The sequence below is a fragment of the Ailuropoda melanoleuca genome, chromosome 3 (genome assembly GCF_002007445.2).
Source record: "Ailuropoda melanoleuca isolate Jingjing chromosome 3, ASM200744v2, whole genome shotgun sequence".
Taxonomy (NCBI): domain Eukaryota; kingdom Metazoa; phylum Chordata; class Mammalia; order Carnivora; family Ursidae; genus Ailuropoda; species Ailuropoda melanoleuca.
The window spans coordinates 44,237,647-44,256,517 of NC_048220.1; the positions used below are offsets into that span (position 1 = coordinate 44,237,647).

At 38.3% G+C, this 18,871-nt stretch overlaps 1 protein-coding gene across 2 annotated transcripts in view; it reads right to left on the minus strand.

Moving 5' to 3' along the window:
• Window positions 1-688: 688 nt before the first annotated feature.
• SGTB (small glutamine rich tetratricopeptide repeat containing beta) overlaps window positions 689-18,871 on the minus strand; it is a 39,586-nt gene continuing 21,403 nt past the window's right edge. The window contains exons 6-11 of one of the 2 annotated variants that reach the window (XM_011225072.3): window positions 10,278-10,382; window positions 6,337-6,475; window positions 6,136-6,198; window positions 2,619-2,656; window positions 2,304-2,387; window positions 689-1,522 (exon numbers count right to left, since the gene is read on the minus strand). In XM_011225072.3, the coding sequence (XP_011223374.1) occupies window positions 1,411-1,522; window positions 2,304-2,387; window positions 2,619-2,656; window positions 6,136-6,198; window positions 6,337-6,475; window positions 10,278-10,382 (541 nt within the window). In that variant the 3' untranslated portion in view covers window positions 689-1,410. The remainder of the gene's footprint in view (window positions 1,523-2,303; window positions 2,388-2,618; window positions 2,657-6,135; window positions 6,199-6,336; window positions 6,476-10,277; window positions 10,383-18,871) is intronic. The other variant, XM_019799718.2, reaches the window with a different exon arrangement.

Sequence of the window (18,871 nt, forward strand, 5' to 3'; positions counted from 1 at the left end):
TCTCAAACTGCATTTTTAATGAGTTCTTACAGTGAAATTACAAACCCATTGTTCTAATCTCACAAGCGGAAAGACAGGAAAAGTTGGTTTTTAAATTTATAGATACCAGGTCTTTCGAGGATAATGGTTACAGCAAGGCCCTCACAATCTTGAGTGTTACTGACTTAATTTTATATTACTTTTTCAGTTGTCTATCACAATACTTGTGAAATTATTATGTGTTTACCCAACTTTACCAATTCCATAATTAACAAGAAATTCCAGTAAGAATGGTCTTTCCATTACTGTAGCTAAAGCCATGCCATTAATACTTAATGCCACATTTCTTCATTAACTACTATGAATTCTGATTGAAGTGAAATACTTTAAGTCCCCTGTTATGTTTACATTGCATCAAATTAAGATTAAGCATAAAAAGCAACATGCCAAGCCAAATTACAGCAAAGGTGTACATGAATAAGCAATGTTAGTGATAGAAGCTTTTTGTAATCCATCAAATAATTAGTATTTAAAAAATCAGTATTTATATGCACATAATTAAATGTCACTTAGAAAATCCTTAAGTTGAGGGTCAAACCACTGGCTTATTTAAATGTAAATGTATTTGAGAGTTTCCATGGTAAGGTCACCACTGGGGAAATTGTGCAAGTTAAATTCCATAGTTATACAAAGGACCTAAACATTACCGTTAAGGATTTCTAAATGTATTTTATTATGTACTTAGAGTAACTGGCCATGCTAATGTTATCAAGACCAAACTGCAGGCAAGATTAGTTAAGAACTATGCAGAAAACCTGAACATCCTACCTTCACTCTCTGTACATTCACAGCATCTATTTTTCTTTTCAAAACAACCCTTGCACCAAAAGCTGCTTTCTACCAGCTCTTAGTATTCCCTGTTACCCATCAGAACAAGCAGCATTAAAGATAGTCTGGCCCCTGGATCTATATTCAGTCCTGAAAGCACTATCAAAATGAAATCTAGACAACAGATTTCTTCTCTCCAGACATGCTGTTCAGTGGTCAGGATACTTCTCCTAAACCAGCATGAGAAACCTTTCCTCTTGGTCATCTCCATCTTTCAAAAAAAGTTTGCTTAAGGGAATTTGGAGCTAGAGAGCTCACCAACAAACAGCCCTACTGTTCAATAAATATACTCTGCGATTAGGTCTAATATACAAATATGATGATAAAGACTGGAAAATGGAACCCTGTCCAGTACTATACTGGCACTCCACAGGGCTACTGATCATTTGATTACAAAGGAGTCATGTTATGGTCAAGTCTGTTTATGATAAACCTATCGACTAGACAGATTGATTCTTTAGGTGTCTTTGTTTTGGCCACTATCTACAGCAAATACTTAAGAGCCGTAATTGTTTGTGCTCTAGGCTAGGGTCTCTGGTCAAGTCACGAATGTTCTTCAGTACTGCTGCTGAAGGATCTGCTCCGGATGTGATTTCTAAGTTGCTCTATAAGTTCAGGATTCTGCTGCTGTATCTGCTGAGCAAACTGCTGTCCCCTGTAGTAAAGAGGCAAAGTGGAGTGAATTAGGGACCTTGCAGTCACCTCATACCCATGCAAAGAGAACTGCAGGGGATGTGGGAATTAGTCAAAGGGAATTTTTGCCATACAAACAAATCTTAGACTCCTGATTTTAGTATCTTCCAGTTACCAATACCTCCATATAGCATTGTTACAGTGCAGTGTTCTTCATAAGAAACAAAACAACCACTCTAAAAAGTGACTTCCTGAAATCAGGGTGAAATCTGCCCCCTCTAGTGCTTTACCACAAACAAGCAAAGGGCTGAATAGTACATGCTTTCATTGAAGGTGCTCAAATATAACGCAAGGAATCTTTCTTGTCATCAGGTATGATAGGTGTCACACCAATTCTGGTCACCTACGTAACTGACTTTTACAAAGGCAAAGAAACTTAATGCATATTCCTGAGTGTATAACCTTCAACTGTGAGTGTTATGTATCCCTAGAATCTTGCCATGTAAAGATCACTGTAAAAATGCAATCTTGTAAGTGGGGTTACGATCATTTGACTTTCAGCTACATCCTTGAGTAGCTATTCAAGTCTGCCAAAAAACTTTTTCATGGGTATAGATCTTCTGAATTCCTGCCCTTCAGTCTGAAAATTCCATGTTATGAACTTCTTTAGACTGAGTAACCAATGAGGCCACTGATACTAATAGTCAAAGAAAAAAATTTTAAAAGAAAGTCCTGGTCCCTTCACTTTAGAGACAAGCTATAAAACAAACTTTTTTACTATTTCTATCTTAAGTAACACTTACGCTTGGATGAGGCTAGACAGGTCAGTTAGTCCTCCAACTCCAGCAGCAGGTCCCCCAATAGCATTTGTCATCATTCCTGACATTCTAGAATAGGCAAGAGATACATCACCGAGATGGGAATATATTCTTAACAAGTAGGATACTGGCTAAGGAGAAGTCAGTTAAATATACCCACGCCGTGTAGGAAGTCAGGCCAAATGTGAATGGCTCTAAATTCTAATTGGCTGGCATTCATCTACCATTTACCACTTATCATTTTGGAGCTGATGTGCTCAAATTAGGAGCCTGGCAGGTGGGAGGGGAAAATATACTTACAGCTGCTGAACTTGAGGATTCTGCATTAAACTTGCTGCCTGGAATTGAAAAATGGCATCTCCCATTAAAGGCAGTTTATATTTAAGGGTCTTTAACAAAGATTAAAAAAAAAATGAAAGCTAAACCATGTATGTTCTAACATTCTTTAGAGTTCTTGTGTGCTTTTTTTGAGAGAGAGCATGTGTGGATGAAACGGGGGAGGGGGCATCCCAAGCAGGCTCGGCGCCTGACACAGGGCTCTATCTCATGACCCTGAGATCATGAGCTGAGCCAAAACCAGGAGCTGGATGCTTAACCAACTGAGCCATCCAGGCACCCCTACTTTTAAACAAAGTGAATGAATGTCAAAAAAGAGGAAGTACTGGAAAAATGGTATTGAAAATACTTTGCAAATGGGTAACTGGGTGGCTCAGTCGGTTAAGCGTCTGCTTCCGGCTCAGGTCACTTGTAAAACTTTCTTTCTTTTTTTTTTTTTTTAAAGATTTTATTTATTTATTCGACAGAGATAGAGACAGCCAGCGAGAAAGGACACAAGCAGGGGGAGTGGGAGAGGAAGAAGCAGGCTCATAGCGGAGGAGCCTGATGTGGGGCTCGATCCCATAACGCCGGGATCACGCCCCTGAGCCAAAGGCAGACACTTAACCGCTGTGCCACCCAGGCGCCCCACTTGTAAAACTTTCTATATTGAAAGCATGATCATTTTTTTTGTCTCAAATGTTCATGTAAAATTTAGTCTAAATCTTTATAGACCATAATAATCAAAATTACCCTCAATGAGGTGTTGGAAAAAGCCATCACTTGCTTTCATTGCCATAAAAAACTGTCTGACTTACTTGCGAACAATTGAGTAACTTTCCTTGAGTCTTGGTTAGGACTGGTGCCTCTGCACCAACACACGAGTACTATGGACATGACACAGAAAAAGCAGGATTTATGAGCTATAAATATAAAGCCTTTTGTTTCACAATCCTTTTAATTTGATTCTGCAAAAGCTGTTCATCCTCTTCTAGGTTCTAGGATCTAGAAGAAATAACAGCAGATCCTAGGGCTTTTCTGGTCACTTTTAAGTAAGCAGTCCTCTAGTTGCTTTTTTTTTTTTTTAATTTATTTATTTGAGAAAGTGAGAAGATGAGTGGAGGGGCAGAGGGAAAGGGAGAAGCAGGCTCCCCGCTGAGCAGGGAGCCCAACTCAGGGCTCGCTCCCAGGACCCTGGGATCATGACCTGAGCCAAAGGCAGCTGCCCAACCAACTAAGTCACCCAGGCGCCCCCCCCCAAGTCGCTTTAAGTTAGAAACCCTCTGGTTTCTGCACATCTTGCTCTCTGTAATAACCAAATACGTAAAACCTCCTTTACAGGCAAAGCGTTTCCCCTCCCCAGACTGGGCCTACTTCACATGGGCCAGTTGCACCGGAAGAGAGAGGCACAAATGCCTGCTCTTTTTCACCATGGTGCTTCTATGCCTCTTCCCCCAGCTGGCTAGGCAGGAGTCCTGGCCCTCTGGGAAGGCAGAAAGTCAGGGGTGCAGGAAAGTTATTTGATGTCTGATACTATCTCAGTGGTTCTGCATTGGTGCTCTTTGGATGTGCAGATTGTTTACAACTACTCAGGATCTCTCTTGGGTCCCTTCTAAGGTCCTTCAGAAACTCCCACCCCCTCCCCTCTGGGCATTTCTCATCCATCCTCTGAGAAGGGTAATTTACTCTCTGGATGGACACTATGACTTTCCCTTCAGTCCCAAGTTCCTTGCAGTCCCCCTTTGGAGACTCTGTTAGGGTCCTGTCACCTTCCAGGAGGCCGTTCTGGGCAGAAGGCACTGGACTATCTTATGAGCAAGTGTGCTCACCCTGGTCCACAGAAAACACACCTCCACTCCACCGGCATCAGTACAGTTACTTGCTAAACCACACAGCCTTCTTTAGCTGGCAGGTCAGACATCAGCCTACTGTCTTCCAAACGGAGGGCCATCTAGAAGGCGCTCTGAGTGGGCCAGAGAAGCCCTTTCTCTGTGGGCTGGAGGGGAAGGCAGGCCCCCTTCATTCCCTCACACGTGGAAAAAGGCTCTGTTAACTCCAATAGCTTTCTCCAAAAATCCTCTTACTATCAACCTGACCCTTCTTACAAGTCACACAGTATGTTTTTAACTGCCACCTTTTGCAACACTTCATGTTGGTACATAGCATCTTGAGGGCTAAGACCAATCTGAAACTAAAATCTATGTGCACATCCTACTACAATAGCATAACCTCAGGCCTAGAAATGGGTAACAATGCTAAAAATGTCACAAAACCTACAAAGAGACATGTAATTGCCGGCATGTAGATAAGAAGACCAACTTAAATGTGATGGGCTCAATCTTGAGACTTGAGAAGAGTTACCGAATTATTTGCAAATCAGTCAAATAATTATTTCTGTGATAACAAAAGCAAGTGGTGGGGCGCCTGGGTAGCGCAGTCGTTAAGTGTCTGCCTTCGGCTCAGGGCATGATCCTGGCATTATGGGATCGAGCCCCACATCAGGCTCCTCCTCTGGGAGCCTGCTTCTTCCTCTCCCACTCCCCCTGCTTGTGTTCCCTCTCTCGCTGGCTGTCTCTATCTCTGTCAAATAAATAAATAAAATCTTTAAAAAAAATAAAAATAAAAAAGCAAATGGTGTCTTTCCCAACACCTCATTTAGAGTGAGTCGTTCAAAAATTAATCACTGTCCACAAAGATTTCTACTACCAATTGTAAACTGCCAATTGCCACAAAACTACTAATTGTTAAAAGACTTCTTTATCTCACTGAGAGAGAGCCATCTGTGCATTTCAATTCAAGGATTCCGTGGATGCATGACACATTTTTTTTTAAGAACCGAGAAAGAATACAAGTGGTACTGCCGCCTTCCAAGGGCATGGCATGTGGTAGAAGGAATGGTTCCCAACTAGAAATAATCACTCAACGAGCTTTGTATGCCCAGGTAACATTCTCACCCACTAAATCAGAGTTTCCACAAACTGGACCAGAGCATGTGTGTTTTCAAAAAGATCCATGAGTCATTTTGTTGTTTTGAAGGATGAAATACATACATCTGAGGATTATACCAAAAGTTCAAATAAACTCTTAGGATAGAAAGGAAGCAGACCATGAGAGGAGAGCTTAGGGTACCAAGACAGTCAAACTACTCAGACTTGAATTATTAGAGATCCTCCTAGGGCCGCTTTCGTGGAATGATATGCAGAGCCTTTTGCCAATTGGATGAAAAATATGGTTCTCTCCCTAGAAAAATGCATATGTGTACATGTATACAAATTTTTTAATACAATTTCAGGGACTCCATGGGCTTCCTAAAGTCTCTCCATGGTTTTCTCACAAAGAGGTACATAGGCAGGCTTAAAACCTGAGCCAGAGGATTGTATCCCCACTCTACCACCACCACCACCACCACCACAAAAGCTCCCTTATTTCTTTCTAAAAGTTTGGGAACCATAAAGCTCTATGGAAAACAAAGCCAGGAGAATAGAAAAGGAAATATACTCACCATACTTATGAAGGCTGGATTATTTATTAAGCTAGCCATGTCAAAGCTCAATCCAGTTCCTGTCTGTAAAACAATGAATGATATTATTATTTGAGATGAGAATTATTATTTGAGATGAGAATTATTCCAACCACTATAATTTAATTATAATAAATTGAGAATGACAGAAAATATCTCCCTCATCTGTCATGAATAACTTACAGGACTGGATACCTCTCTTAACTTCTGTTCTGCTATTTTCAGATTTGACTTATAAGAATCATTTTCAGGGTCAAGATCTAATGCCTTTTGATAGCTTGTAACTGCTTCTTCAAATTTATTTATGGCAGTGAGGGCCAGTCTGAAAAGAATAAAATAGAAGAGTATAAGACATATGATTAAAGTACATCAGGACATCACCAACAGTCAAACATCTGTCTCGGTATTCAATTTGAATCCAGACTACATTTATTTTATTCACTGTACTATGATTCAGAGGAATGGCACTAAAATTCCTTCTAATTCCAAGATTCTGTAAGTCTGGACTCTCTCCACTATGCTTGCTGTCCTATAAGTCATGAATTTAATGCTTAGAAATGAAACTTAACTACCCTTCCAATTTTAAGCCTACATGAAGTAATTGCCTTATGAATGATAAAGCTCCACAGAGATTTGAGCTAACAACCTGTGGCCATTATAATTCCATGATGCTAAAACCATTTTAAGGACTCTGAACTAGATGGGTGCTTCCTAATGTCCCACTTTCTTCCTTCTTCCTAACAGACACTGAGTCACAATAAATATCAATTCGCCATTAAAAAAAATAAAAAATAAAAATGGGCTATGGGGTATCAGTGGACTACCTGTGAAGAAGACATGTTAGCTGTGAAGTAGATAAAATTAGCATCTTTACAACTCAACACATTTTTATCCCAGGCACAGATCAAAGATTTCGTTATTCAATTTTGTTTTCCTCTACCTAGTTAGAATTTATCAGAAAATTACTTCAGAAGTATATTATAATGGTATATATGTATTGAGGTTTATAGTATAGGTTTGTTTTTAACAAATTACTCCACTTCTTTCTTGGATGACTTACCTCCCAGACTTCTGATCAAGACAGAATACAGTGTCTAACCACAGAAAAATTCTCAGAATCGAATTCATTTTCTTCTAGTCAACAATGAAAGATATTTCTTCAGAGTCCTCAATGAATCAACAGTCAATAAATATCTATTGAAACCCAACTGCATACCAGATACTATTTTGTACTTCAAAATGAGACAGATAAAGTCCTTGAGTTTAAGAAAATTCCATCCTACCTGGAAAGATAAGTTATAAACACACAAATGAAATCATAATATTAAAGAGTGGGAGAGCTGCTCAAAAACAGCCACAATGAAAAGACCTGAGTGATGAGTAGAAAGCAGTCACATGAAAATCAAAGGAGGAGCATTTAAAACAGAAGACAGAGTAAACACAATGGCCCTGAGAACAATGTGTTTGGTATACTTAAGGAATGGGACAAAAGCTTATGAGGAGGGAGCCAGAAAATAAGTGTGGAAAGATGATGTCAGGGAATAGATGCCAGATCATGTAAGACCATGGTTTGAAGTCTGGATTTTATTCTGGATGCAATGGAGTGACAGATCTGATTTATGCTTTAGAACATTCACTCTGGGGGCACCTAGGTGGCTGGTGGCTAAGCCTCTTGATTCTTGATTTCGGTTCAGGTCATAATCTCAGGGTTGTGAGACTGAGCCCCATGCTGGGCTCTGTGCTGGGCATGAAGCTTAAGATTCTCTCTCCCTCTGCCCCTTCCCCCTTCTTCTCTCTCTCTCTCTCTCTCTCGCCTCTCCCTCTCTCTCGCCCCATCTCTTAAAAAAAAAAATAGAAGAAAAGAAAGAACATTTACTCTGGCTTTTCTGCAGATGATCAACATGGGTATGGGTAGAATGGCAGCTGGGGCCAGTTATGAAGCTATCGCAGAAGCCTAGGTAAGAGACAGTAATTTAGACTAGGGTTAGAAACAAGATAGCATTCAATGCTTGAGTTCAAGATATATATGGAAACCAGAATTGACAGGACTTGCTGATAGGTTAGTTGTCTCAGGCATGAGTGAAGGATGACTCCTAGGCTTTTGACCTTTTGGCACTGGTAGGTATAATGGTACCATTTACTGAGATGGGAAAGATTTAAGAAGGGTACAAAAGTTCTTTGGGGGGCATGTTAGGCTTTAAATGCCTATCGAACAACTAAGTGGAGATGAAAAGTAGTTGAAAGTATGAGTATGGAGTTCAGACGTATGACCTAAGAGCTGCATCATCATACACAGTTGAGACTCATTAACAACAGTAGTTATATTCTATAAAGTCACCACGAACAATAAATTAGCAAATAATGAACAACTGCTCCTAGAGGAAATAGAGGGTTGGGCTCCTGTGAGCTTTTGGTCACAACATTTTCACCAACAGATCAAAACATAATCTTATTTTATGTGTGTTCCTTTTTAAAGAAACCTTATTTAATATATATTAATGATTCATTAGCACTGAACTAACAGCCAACAGCACTAACTCATTTCTGATCAAAAATTACATATTTTCTTTGTAAGGCACACTGCAGCCTTCTTGTAATTAGGAACACTAGACAACACTTCGGCCTACATTTGGGGGCCATGGTAAACAGGGAAATCAACCACAAAAAGCACAAAAATGCAACAAAAAAAAATACAGCTCTAGAAATACTGTGAAAACGACGTTCATTTATAGCATGAGAGCTAAAACAAAAAGAGCATCATCTTACCAGATGTCTGCTGAGAACAGGCACGAGAGGTGACTCAAATCTTTCACCCTTCTGTGAATGACCGCAAAAACACAGTGAGTACTGATTTGGGGGTTACAAAAAATTTCAGCATGTAGGCAAATTCCTAAGTACTGAATCCATGAATAATGAGTACTGACTGTAGATGGAATTTAAAAGCATGGGACAGGATGGACTAAGAAGAGAGAACAGAAAAATGGCAGCAGCAGAGGAGAGCGCCCTGAAGTCCACCATTATATAGAGGCAGTAGAGAAGGAAGAACCAGCAAGGGAGACTGGCAAAGAGCATCTGGTGAAGTAGGAGGAGAACCAGGAAGTGTGATGTCACAGAAGCGGAGAGAATGAAGTACTTCAAAAACATGAAATGGCACCTGGGTGACTCAGCTGGAAGAGCATGTGACTCTTGATCTCAGGGTCGTGAGTTCAGGCCCCACATTGGGTACAGAAATTACTTAAATAAATAAACTTTAAAAGAAGAAAAGTTAATCATACCAAATACTAAAACATGCGGCAGGATAAGAACACAGATGTGAACACTGGCCTTGGCAAAATACAGACAACTGGGGACCGTGAACAGGGCCGTCAATAAAGTGACAGAGATGAAGGCCCTATCAGAGTGAGCGGAGAGCAAATGAAACATGAGGGAGATGAGACAGCAAACACAGGCAGCCATGGGAGCGATTCAGAGAAAGAAGAGCTGGGAAATGGCCTCGCTGGGAAAAGGACAGTTCCAATGGGTGATTTCCTGTGACCTTTCCGCATGGAGTCACTGTCACTGTTAAAGGTAGGAAATCTGGTGTTGCAGAAGATAAAAGAGAGGATTCCAAGCATAAAGTCCTGGAGAAGGTACAAAGGGACGAGATATAAGGCATGAGTGAGGCAAGTCTTAGAAAAGAACCCTTCTATTTGAATAGAACAAAAGGCAGTCTGGAAGGATACAAATGCAGGTGGACTGGTTGATTCAGAAGCAGGAAGAATACTTTTCTTCTAAATGCATTTATTTTCTCAATTAAGTGCAAGGGTGGGAAGACCGTGGTAAGATGAATGTTGAAGGAAGTATGGTAGGATTGTCTGCCAAAACACTAGGTGCTCATTTGAGATTTGTGGCCTTGAACATGAAGTGAGTCTATTCAATACAGTTGTACGATTTTCTCCAAAACCAACCATTCATCATACAACTGGTCACCTCTATCCCAAGTCAAAGAAGTTGCAGTCATTTCCTCTCTCAATGGTATATTGATCTTCCTTGTAATATTTAAGCAGGAAATTGAACATCAAACTTTTAAGAACAGCAAATCTGATACTCCTTGGTACTACTTTGAAAATTTTGCCAGAACTTACCCCATTCTCCCATAGGCCTTGCTGTATTTTGAATCAATTGCTATTGCTTTCTCACAATCCTTTATTGCATCTGTGTAGTGACCTAATTTACTCTGAGCAGCAGCCCTAAAAGAAAGAGAAGAGATTTTTATTATAAGCAGCCCTCAAGATGCTAATTTAGATTGTCAGGTACCAATAAAACTACATGTCCCAATTTGTATATCACTGCCAGTAAATACCTAAATCAAACTAAGATAATTCTATAATCAAACAAAAAGATAATTCAGAAGTAAAATTCAGAGAAAATATGCAGGCTGCCTTTCACTGTTTGCTTTGCTAGAGAAAAGACAAGCGAATCATACAACTGATCTACCTACTTATTGCTTTTCTAATTTGCCCAAACAGAAAACTGAAAGCACCAGGACACGTGGGATTACTAGGGAAGCATGCAGACTGATGGCTACCCAGTGTTATACTGTTAAATGATCACTTTCCTAGCACAGTTAAGATCATCATCAGGCAACCCTAAGATGAAAATTTAACCTACCTTTGTTCCTAAATCTGGCTGCAAATGAAGGATGGCAATGCATTCCATCCACATAGCACAGAATCTCAGAGCAATTAAGGACTACTGAATCTCTTCCAGTTACCTCTAACAGAACTCTCCTGGAATAACTTGATTCCAGGGCCTGATGGTATAATTACGCTCTTCCTATTCCTCCACAAAATCCTGATAGTAGATAGCCCTCTGTTTCCCTGCTGTCATGCTCACTTCAACCCTGAGGGCCATATTAAACAAGCAGAATGACTGTCCTACATGCAAGATCTTCAAATTAAACATTCCACCATGTCTCCTGCCCTCCATCCCACTCCCACTACTGCCCCATTCACTCTTCTCCAGACTACATATTTCTACATATTCATTCAACTAATATATCTATTGGGGTCTAGCTAATGCACAGACACTTTTCTAGGCATAATGGAGACAGCGGTAATCAAAATAATATTCCTGGCCTCAACAGTGCTTAGGTTCCTGGGAGGGGTGGGGGGGAACTGGAACTAAAGGAAAGGTGGTGGTCAGTCCAGTTTCTGTCAATTTTTCTTCATATAGCATGACTGAGACTCTCTTTTCAAATTAAGATTATAAATTTTTTTTAAAAAATAGTCTCCTTTCTTTCAGTGAAAAAAAAATTAAGTGTAAAAGTACAGAATTCAACAAACCTGATTTGGTAGTTCATATGAAAAAGAGGTATGGGTTTATTTGACTGAACATTCAACATACACAAACCAGCATGAGAAGGATGGCCATTAAAAATGAACATTAAAAGAAGAGATATAGAATGTATCACTTCCAAATAATTAGAAAGAAAAAAATGAAGTAAAAGTAAATCAATCAATACCGTAGAAGGCAAAAAAAAAAAAAAAAAAAAAAAAAAAAAAAAAAAAGGAAAGAAAGAAAAAGAGCAGGGAAGGGAGAGGTAGCCAAATAGTATCATAGCAGAAAAACAATTCAAACATAAAAGCAACTACAAAGTAACCTACATGAAAATCAGTTTCTCAAATTGTATACACATCACCTAAAACATAATCACACACAGGTTAAAGAAAGGGATAGAAAAAGACAATCAGGCCGACTGAAAACCAAGCAAAAATGCTGACGTAGGAACACAAATATCAGACATGAAGCAAAAACCATTGTTGAGGATAAACAGAGTCGTTATTACATAACTGACCATCCTGTTTGTTTAACTTGATGGAAAACATTTACAGGGCTCAGAAATCAAACATACATGAAAAGTCTCACTCTCATAGAGGAAGGGTGGGCATGGAGTAGATGGGATAAAAATGGGAATAAGACTTCAAAAGGATGAAAAAGCAAATCTTCAAACTGAGTAAAACAGAAACAAACGATGCTAAAAAGAAATCAAGTAAGTTTCAAGTAGTATTCTGAGTATGTATCTTTAAAGAGATAGGTTCTAGGAGAAAAGAAATTGTGAAATTTAGTTAGGTTTGCCAGTGGTATAATATTCATGTTGTACTACCAATTGAAGAATATTGAAGGGTAGACCTAACGAGTAAATATACTGGTGGTGTTGGAAAGCAGGATTTTCACTCTGGAAGAAAAGAAATCCACATAAAATGGGGAAAGGTGGGGGAGATTTCTGTGACAATGGAATGCAAATTGAAGGTTATCTGTATAAACTGATGATTTTTCAAAAATTATATTTCCTACCTCTGGTCACTGAAGAAGCAATAACACTTCAGTAGCAATGATCATGTTTTGTGACCAGATCTTGGTTTCTAAATACTATTCTCCACTAACTGGAATAGGGGCTATTTGTAAATATAGTGGAGTTCAGGTCTAGGGCAAAGAATGTACAAGGCAAATGTGGAATACCTTGTTGTCTCAGGAAGCAAGAAAATGTTCAAAACAAATAAAGTTATATAAAAGGACACATAGCAAGTTTAAAGGGGCTCCCACTAGCCAAATATGGGATAAATTTAAGCGCCAAAAATAATAATTATGGCAATTCATTATAACACATTGAATAATGACTTTAAAAATTCATGAGTCCATAATGATACTCAAAAAAGTTGGGGTAGGAGGATGGAGGAGTAAAGTGGAAAAGAGGAGAGTGGAAAGAAAGCTCTTCTTTACACAAATATGTGAAAAAGTACACGTAAAAGACATGATAAAATTAGAAAATCACCATTTTGTAACCATCAGTGTTATAATGATTCAAGGAAAGATCATGAATGAATGGTAAAACATTGAGTAAAAGATTGCTGGGGAATGGGATAGTCACATGATCTCACCCTACAGATAATTTTTAATTACAGAAGGAATAATAAAGATGACGGTCACCACCCTAAGATATCAAACTTGAAATCACCACTAATGAACAGTTTGAAATTATGTGCCTCTTATTATAATGTAATAAATGGTACACATAATTATTTATGTGAGCTTCATGCCACACTTTGACCTAAAATTAATCATGAGGAAGCAATCACACAGATCCAGATTATGGCACATGGTATAAAATCACTGGTCTGAACTCCAAAAATGTCTATGTCATAAAAATAAATAAATAAAAAACCAGTAATATCTTCTAGATTAAGAGATGAAAGTAACATCTCAAAATGCAATACACAAACACTGACTGGCTTCTGGATCAAAGATAGAGCCATAGAAGGTACTCTAGGGACAAATGAAGAAATGTCAATATTAATGCTAATTTTCCTACATGTGACCAGCCACATGTGTCTAGGAGCTACCATCCTGGTCAGCACCACTCCATAAGACATGGTGGGGAAGAGTGCAAGAGCATGGACAGGAGGTTGGAAACAGAAAAAATTAGGAAAATCTTTCCAAAAGCAACACCTAGAAGTGTCTTGAGGGATGGCTGGCAGTTGACCAGTTAAATAATGTAGGAAACACTCTAGGCAGAGCACATAAAAGCATGGAGAGATGTCTCAACACGGTACTGTTAAGAAGTCAGCAAATTTCACATTCCATGCTAATAGAGTAGAAAGAAGAATGGAGTAGGAAGAATAATGAAGATAATGAAATTTTAAAAAGGAAAATGACAGGACACCTGGGTAGCCCAGTCGGTTAAGCATCTTAAAAGAAAAGAAAAAAAAGCTAAAGCTATCAAGATTGAAACACAGTCATCCTCTTCCCTTCTGCCCACTCTTCTTTCTGGGTCTGATTCTCCCTGCCTTACTCCCTGTCTTGTTATCAGTATCTGAAGTGAGAAATCAGGGGGTCTTCTGCTCAGTTTACCTTTTCTGTATACCTCCCAAGAGCTCATTTGTTCCCTCCTCTATTTCCATCACTACTCCCTTAGTCCAGGTTCTTAAATTTTGCTAAACTAGTGCTTTGGTAACTTCATTTGGCTTCCAGTGTCTACTTGTACTCCCCACTCCAGTCTTCAGACAAAAGGGTCTTTCTAAAATGTGAAATTAATCATCTAATTTTTGCTTTCTTCTTGTTAGATCCAAATACCTATATGATCATATTTAAACTCTTCAGCATGATGCATAAGATCTTTTATAATCTAGGCATTTAATAAAAATTTGGCTGTTTTTATTAGCCATTCACTTTTTTTTTTTAAAACAGATTATTTATTTGAGAGAGAGAGAGAACACGAGTGGGGGGGGGGCAGAGGGAGAAGTAGGATCCCCACTGAGCAAGGAGTCCGATGAGGGGCTCAATCCCAGGACCCTGGGATCATGACCTGAGGCAAAGGCAGATGCTTAACCAACTGAGCCACCCAGGTGCCCGAAAGCTTTAGTGTTCGTTCACAAACTGCAAGGTAGGCTCTTTCAAAAGAGGGCCTCTAAGGCCAGGAAAGGGAAGAGAATTTGTGCTATATTCAAATATCCTGTGAGATGAAGCCAAACTTTCCAGGGTCTGAACTGAATATCAATGTGGCCTGCTCTCTCTGCCCCTGCTGTCTGGTTATCAGGGCATAACTAATGAAATTCCAACAGAACAGTACAGTCAGAGTCACCATGTTTTCGGACACCCTCACCTTCTTTACCCTGTTAGAGCAAAAGCATGAATATCACCTGTGTTCTATTTTTATAGAAAACAAGGCAGAAAGAAAAATCACAGATAACTCACATCTCCCAAACCGTAGGTCATGCATAAATAAGTTACAGCAAAAACCTATTTCTACAACTAGGAATTACAGTTTTTGAAAGAAACAAATATTGAAAGCCTAGAACTATGCTAGGTACTTTATATATATATAAAAAGCCTAGAACTATCCTAGGTGTATGTGTGTGTGTGTATATATATATGTATATATATATATACATATATATATAATCACTCCTCACAATTACCTATCACATGGTTAGTATTATCTCTGTCTTACAAGTGAGGAAACTGAAGCTCAAAAAGGTTAAGCGGCTGCCCAAGATCACGGAGCTAGTACATGGCTGACCTGAGATTCAAATCCAAGTTTGATGAACCAAGTTCAAATCCAACTGAGCCTAACGACTACATACTGCTTATGGAGATGGAGGAAAATAAAGTGAAAAACAGTGCAGTCTGTGTTCCAATCTTTCTCAGAGCTCATGCAGTCACTAGCATTCCTAATTGTACCTTTTAAACTATGCTGTCCAACCTAAATGCCTTCCTCTATCCTCCATCTAAGTTCTACTACCCATCAAATCTAGCTACATTTCCAATTCCCCATCACCTGAGAGGCTTTTTTTTTTTTTTAAGATTTTATTTATTTATTTGACAGAGAGCCAGAGAGAGAGAGAACAAGCAGGGGGAGTGGGAGAGGAAGAAAGCAGGCTCCCAGCAGAGGAACCTGATGTGGGGCTCAATCCCATAACGCCAGGATCACACCCTGAGCCGAAGGCAGACGCTTAACAACTGAGCCACCGAGGCGCCCCCCCGAGAGGCTTCTGGACAAATTCTCTCCATCATACTCTGTCTCTCTCCTGTATAGCTTTAATTCCATATATCGTCTCAGTCGTTCAACCATCCCTCCATCCCAGAAACATGAGACAGTTGTGGGTAAAGTAACGTACTCAGCAATGAGGTTGTACAAAAGAAATAAGAATACTGTTTAGGGATAGAAGACACAGAAAGCTAGCTAGTTTAATATAAAATACCATTTCATATTATAAAGTACTTGGAAATGTTTTAGACCTACATTCAATCATTTGTTGTTTTATGTATACAAGTGTTAAAGTGAGTGTCATTGCTTCAACATCACTGGAAATTTCTTATAGTTCTTCTATAGTCCTCCATGCATCCAACAAAAATTGGCTGAAGTCCTGTGAGGAACAGTGCTAGGTACTATAAGGGATACAAAAAGATACAAGATCCAATCTCTTCCTTCACCTGAAGAAATAAAACAAGTGTGCAAATAAAATGAGGCACAACATACGATAAACTGACATAAATGTTATATATCATGGTCACTGAGTGCTAGGAGTAAAGAAAAAAAGTAAAAATAAATCATAGGTTTTCAAGGAAGGACTCAGATTTTCTTGGTGCCTAAGCTGAGCCTAAAGCATCCTTAGGATCCTAAATGGCTAAAACAGAAGATAAATACTAAAAAAGAAAGGCTAACGGTTAAGAAATGTACCAACGGATTATTTTCTAACATATAAGAAAGCCACTTCTATAAAAAGAAAACTATACTTCATGCTAGCAAGTTTAATATAAGAACAATATTTTGATTAGGTATAAAACTGTGAAAATGAATATCAAAAGGAAGATTTAGATCTACTATTTCGAGCTTCCAATTTTTGGCAGCCAGCTGGCTAAGAAAAATGCAAGGGGTAGTTGGTGAGATTATAATAGGCTTTTGAGATATTTACAACTACTAGGGTCTAAAAAATTTTTTTAACCTTTTTTCAATATTTGTATTAAATATACAAATAAGGTTTTCAAATTATTTAACACTAAATTGCTTGCTCTATTACTGAACTCCTCAGGGAAAAAAGATACTATTTAAATGAAAAAAGATGAACATGATTATTGATTTCGACTTAATGATAGCTAAATGAAAAGCAAGTGCAGGTATTGCCAAGAATCTCTTTTAATCCAATAGTAGTAAACATAAGACTATTCATGAACCCTAATCTCATTTGAAATAAATGATTTATTTAGGCTCCAATTTACCATATTCATAGTTAAAGGTGTATGGCTTACCATGGTCTATAAACAAGCAATTTTCTGATAACACCTGTATCATTTAGTGAAACTATTAAATATTTTTGTTCCAAGCATTTCATTTGCTAAATTAAAACATATATATTCATCTGATTACAGAGAATAAAACACAATGCTTGCAGAATTCATTTTCCACAATTATGTGGATTTTTAATTTTTCTGGACTAGATTATTAAGACACATTAATAAGGGACTTTTTGGTAAAGGAAATGTAAATTTCTTTTTTTTTTTTTTTTTAAAGATTTTATTTATTTGACAGAGATAGAGACAGCCCGAGAGAGGGAACACAAGCAGGGGGAGTGGGAGAGGAAGAAGCAGGCTCATAGCGGAGGAGCCTGATGTGGGACTCGAATCCCATAACGCTGGGATCACGCCCTGAGCCGAAGGCAGACGCTTAACCGCTGTGCCACCCAGGCGCCCCGGAAATGTAAATTTCTAGTATGCACAATTAACTTCCTTGTGGATCCAACTCTTCCACAAATAACAACTATAAATTCTGGACAAAAAACAAAACAAACAAAAAACCAAAAGCAGCCCATGTGACCATAAGTAGGAAAATGGCGCAGCGACCTGTGGTACACGCAAACAGGAGAGTATGGCTGAGCAGTCAAAAATAAGAACCACTGAGACAAGCAACAACATGGTAAATCGCAAAACCATTAACCTGAGCAAAAACAGTCTCATACAAAAAAGTATATATGGTAGGATTCCTTTTATGTGGAACTCTCAAAGAAACAAATCTAATCTATAGGGAAATCTAATCTGTAGGGAAATAAAACAAAACTGTGGTTGCCTCCAGTGTCTTTAGGCAACTGACTCTGAAGTCGCATGTAGAATTTTCAGTAGCTTGATAGGGGGTTTTGAGTTACACAAGTGTGATGTATTCGCCAAAACTCAGGCAAAGATTTGTGTACGTCATAATCTGTACATTTTACCTCAAAAGAAAAAAATGCAAAATACTGAAGTCTATTAATGACAGGCATGTTAAAGTATTTAGGGGGACAGTGTACTGATGGCTGTAATTTACCTTGAAATGCATCAAAAATAAGATAGACTAATGAACAGAGGGGTACAAATAGATGAATAAACATGTGATATAGCAAATATACTAAAATATTAAAGGTAAAATCTTGATATGGATGGATGTTAGAGTATTTACTGTGAACTTCTTTCAAGTTCGAAATTTTTGATAAAAATGTAAGAGGATTCCCCCCCCAAAAAGAAGATAAATGACCCTAGATTAATTCATAACAACTCCTGTCTGATTAACATCATTTCCTTTCTTATTTTAACAGACATACTACCAGACTGGTAAATCAGAGAAAGACAACTGACAACATATTTGGACCCCAATAAATTGGGATCTCTCTTCATATTCTGATCAAAAGCAAAAAAACCCAGATTGCATAATGATAATATTAAATATAACACAGAATTAATGATATAATAAATAATTTTGTTAATAATATAACATATAATATATAATTGTAACATACAATTGTACAGTATTATTATACAATAATTATAGTGTTGTGTACAACACTCTTTACTAGACTGCTTCCTAGCGCTCATATGTATTAACTATTTAATCTCTACAAGGCATAGATATATGAGGTAATTTGCTCAAGGTCACATACCTAGTAAGTGCCAGAGCCAGAAATTAGAATTCACAGAGTCTGGGTCAGAAGCCCTGCTCTTAACCACTTCCCTATGATTGCTCTCTTAGTTGATTTCATAACTGACATAATACAATATATGGCATTCTTAAGTTTGTGGATGACATGAAAACAGGAGCAAAAGCAAATACGTTACTTCACAAATTATCCAAAAAGATGAAGGGTCATATACATAAGAGACTGTAACAAGATAAAATTCTATAGGGATAAAATAGAAGATCCTGCATTTGAGT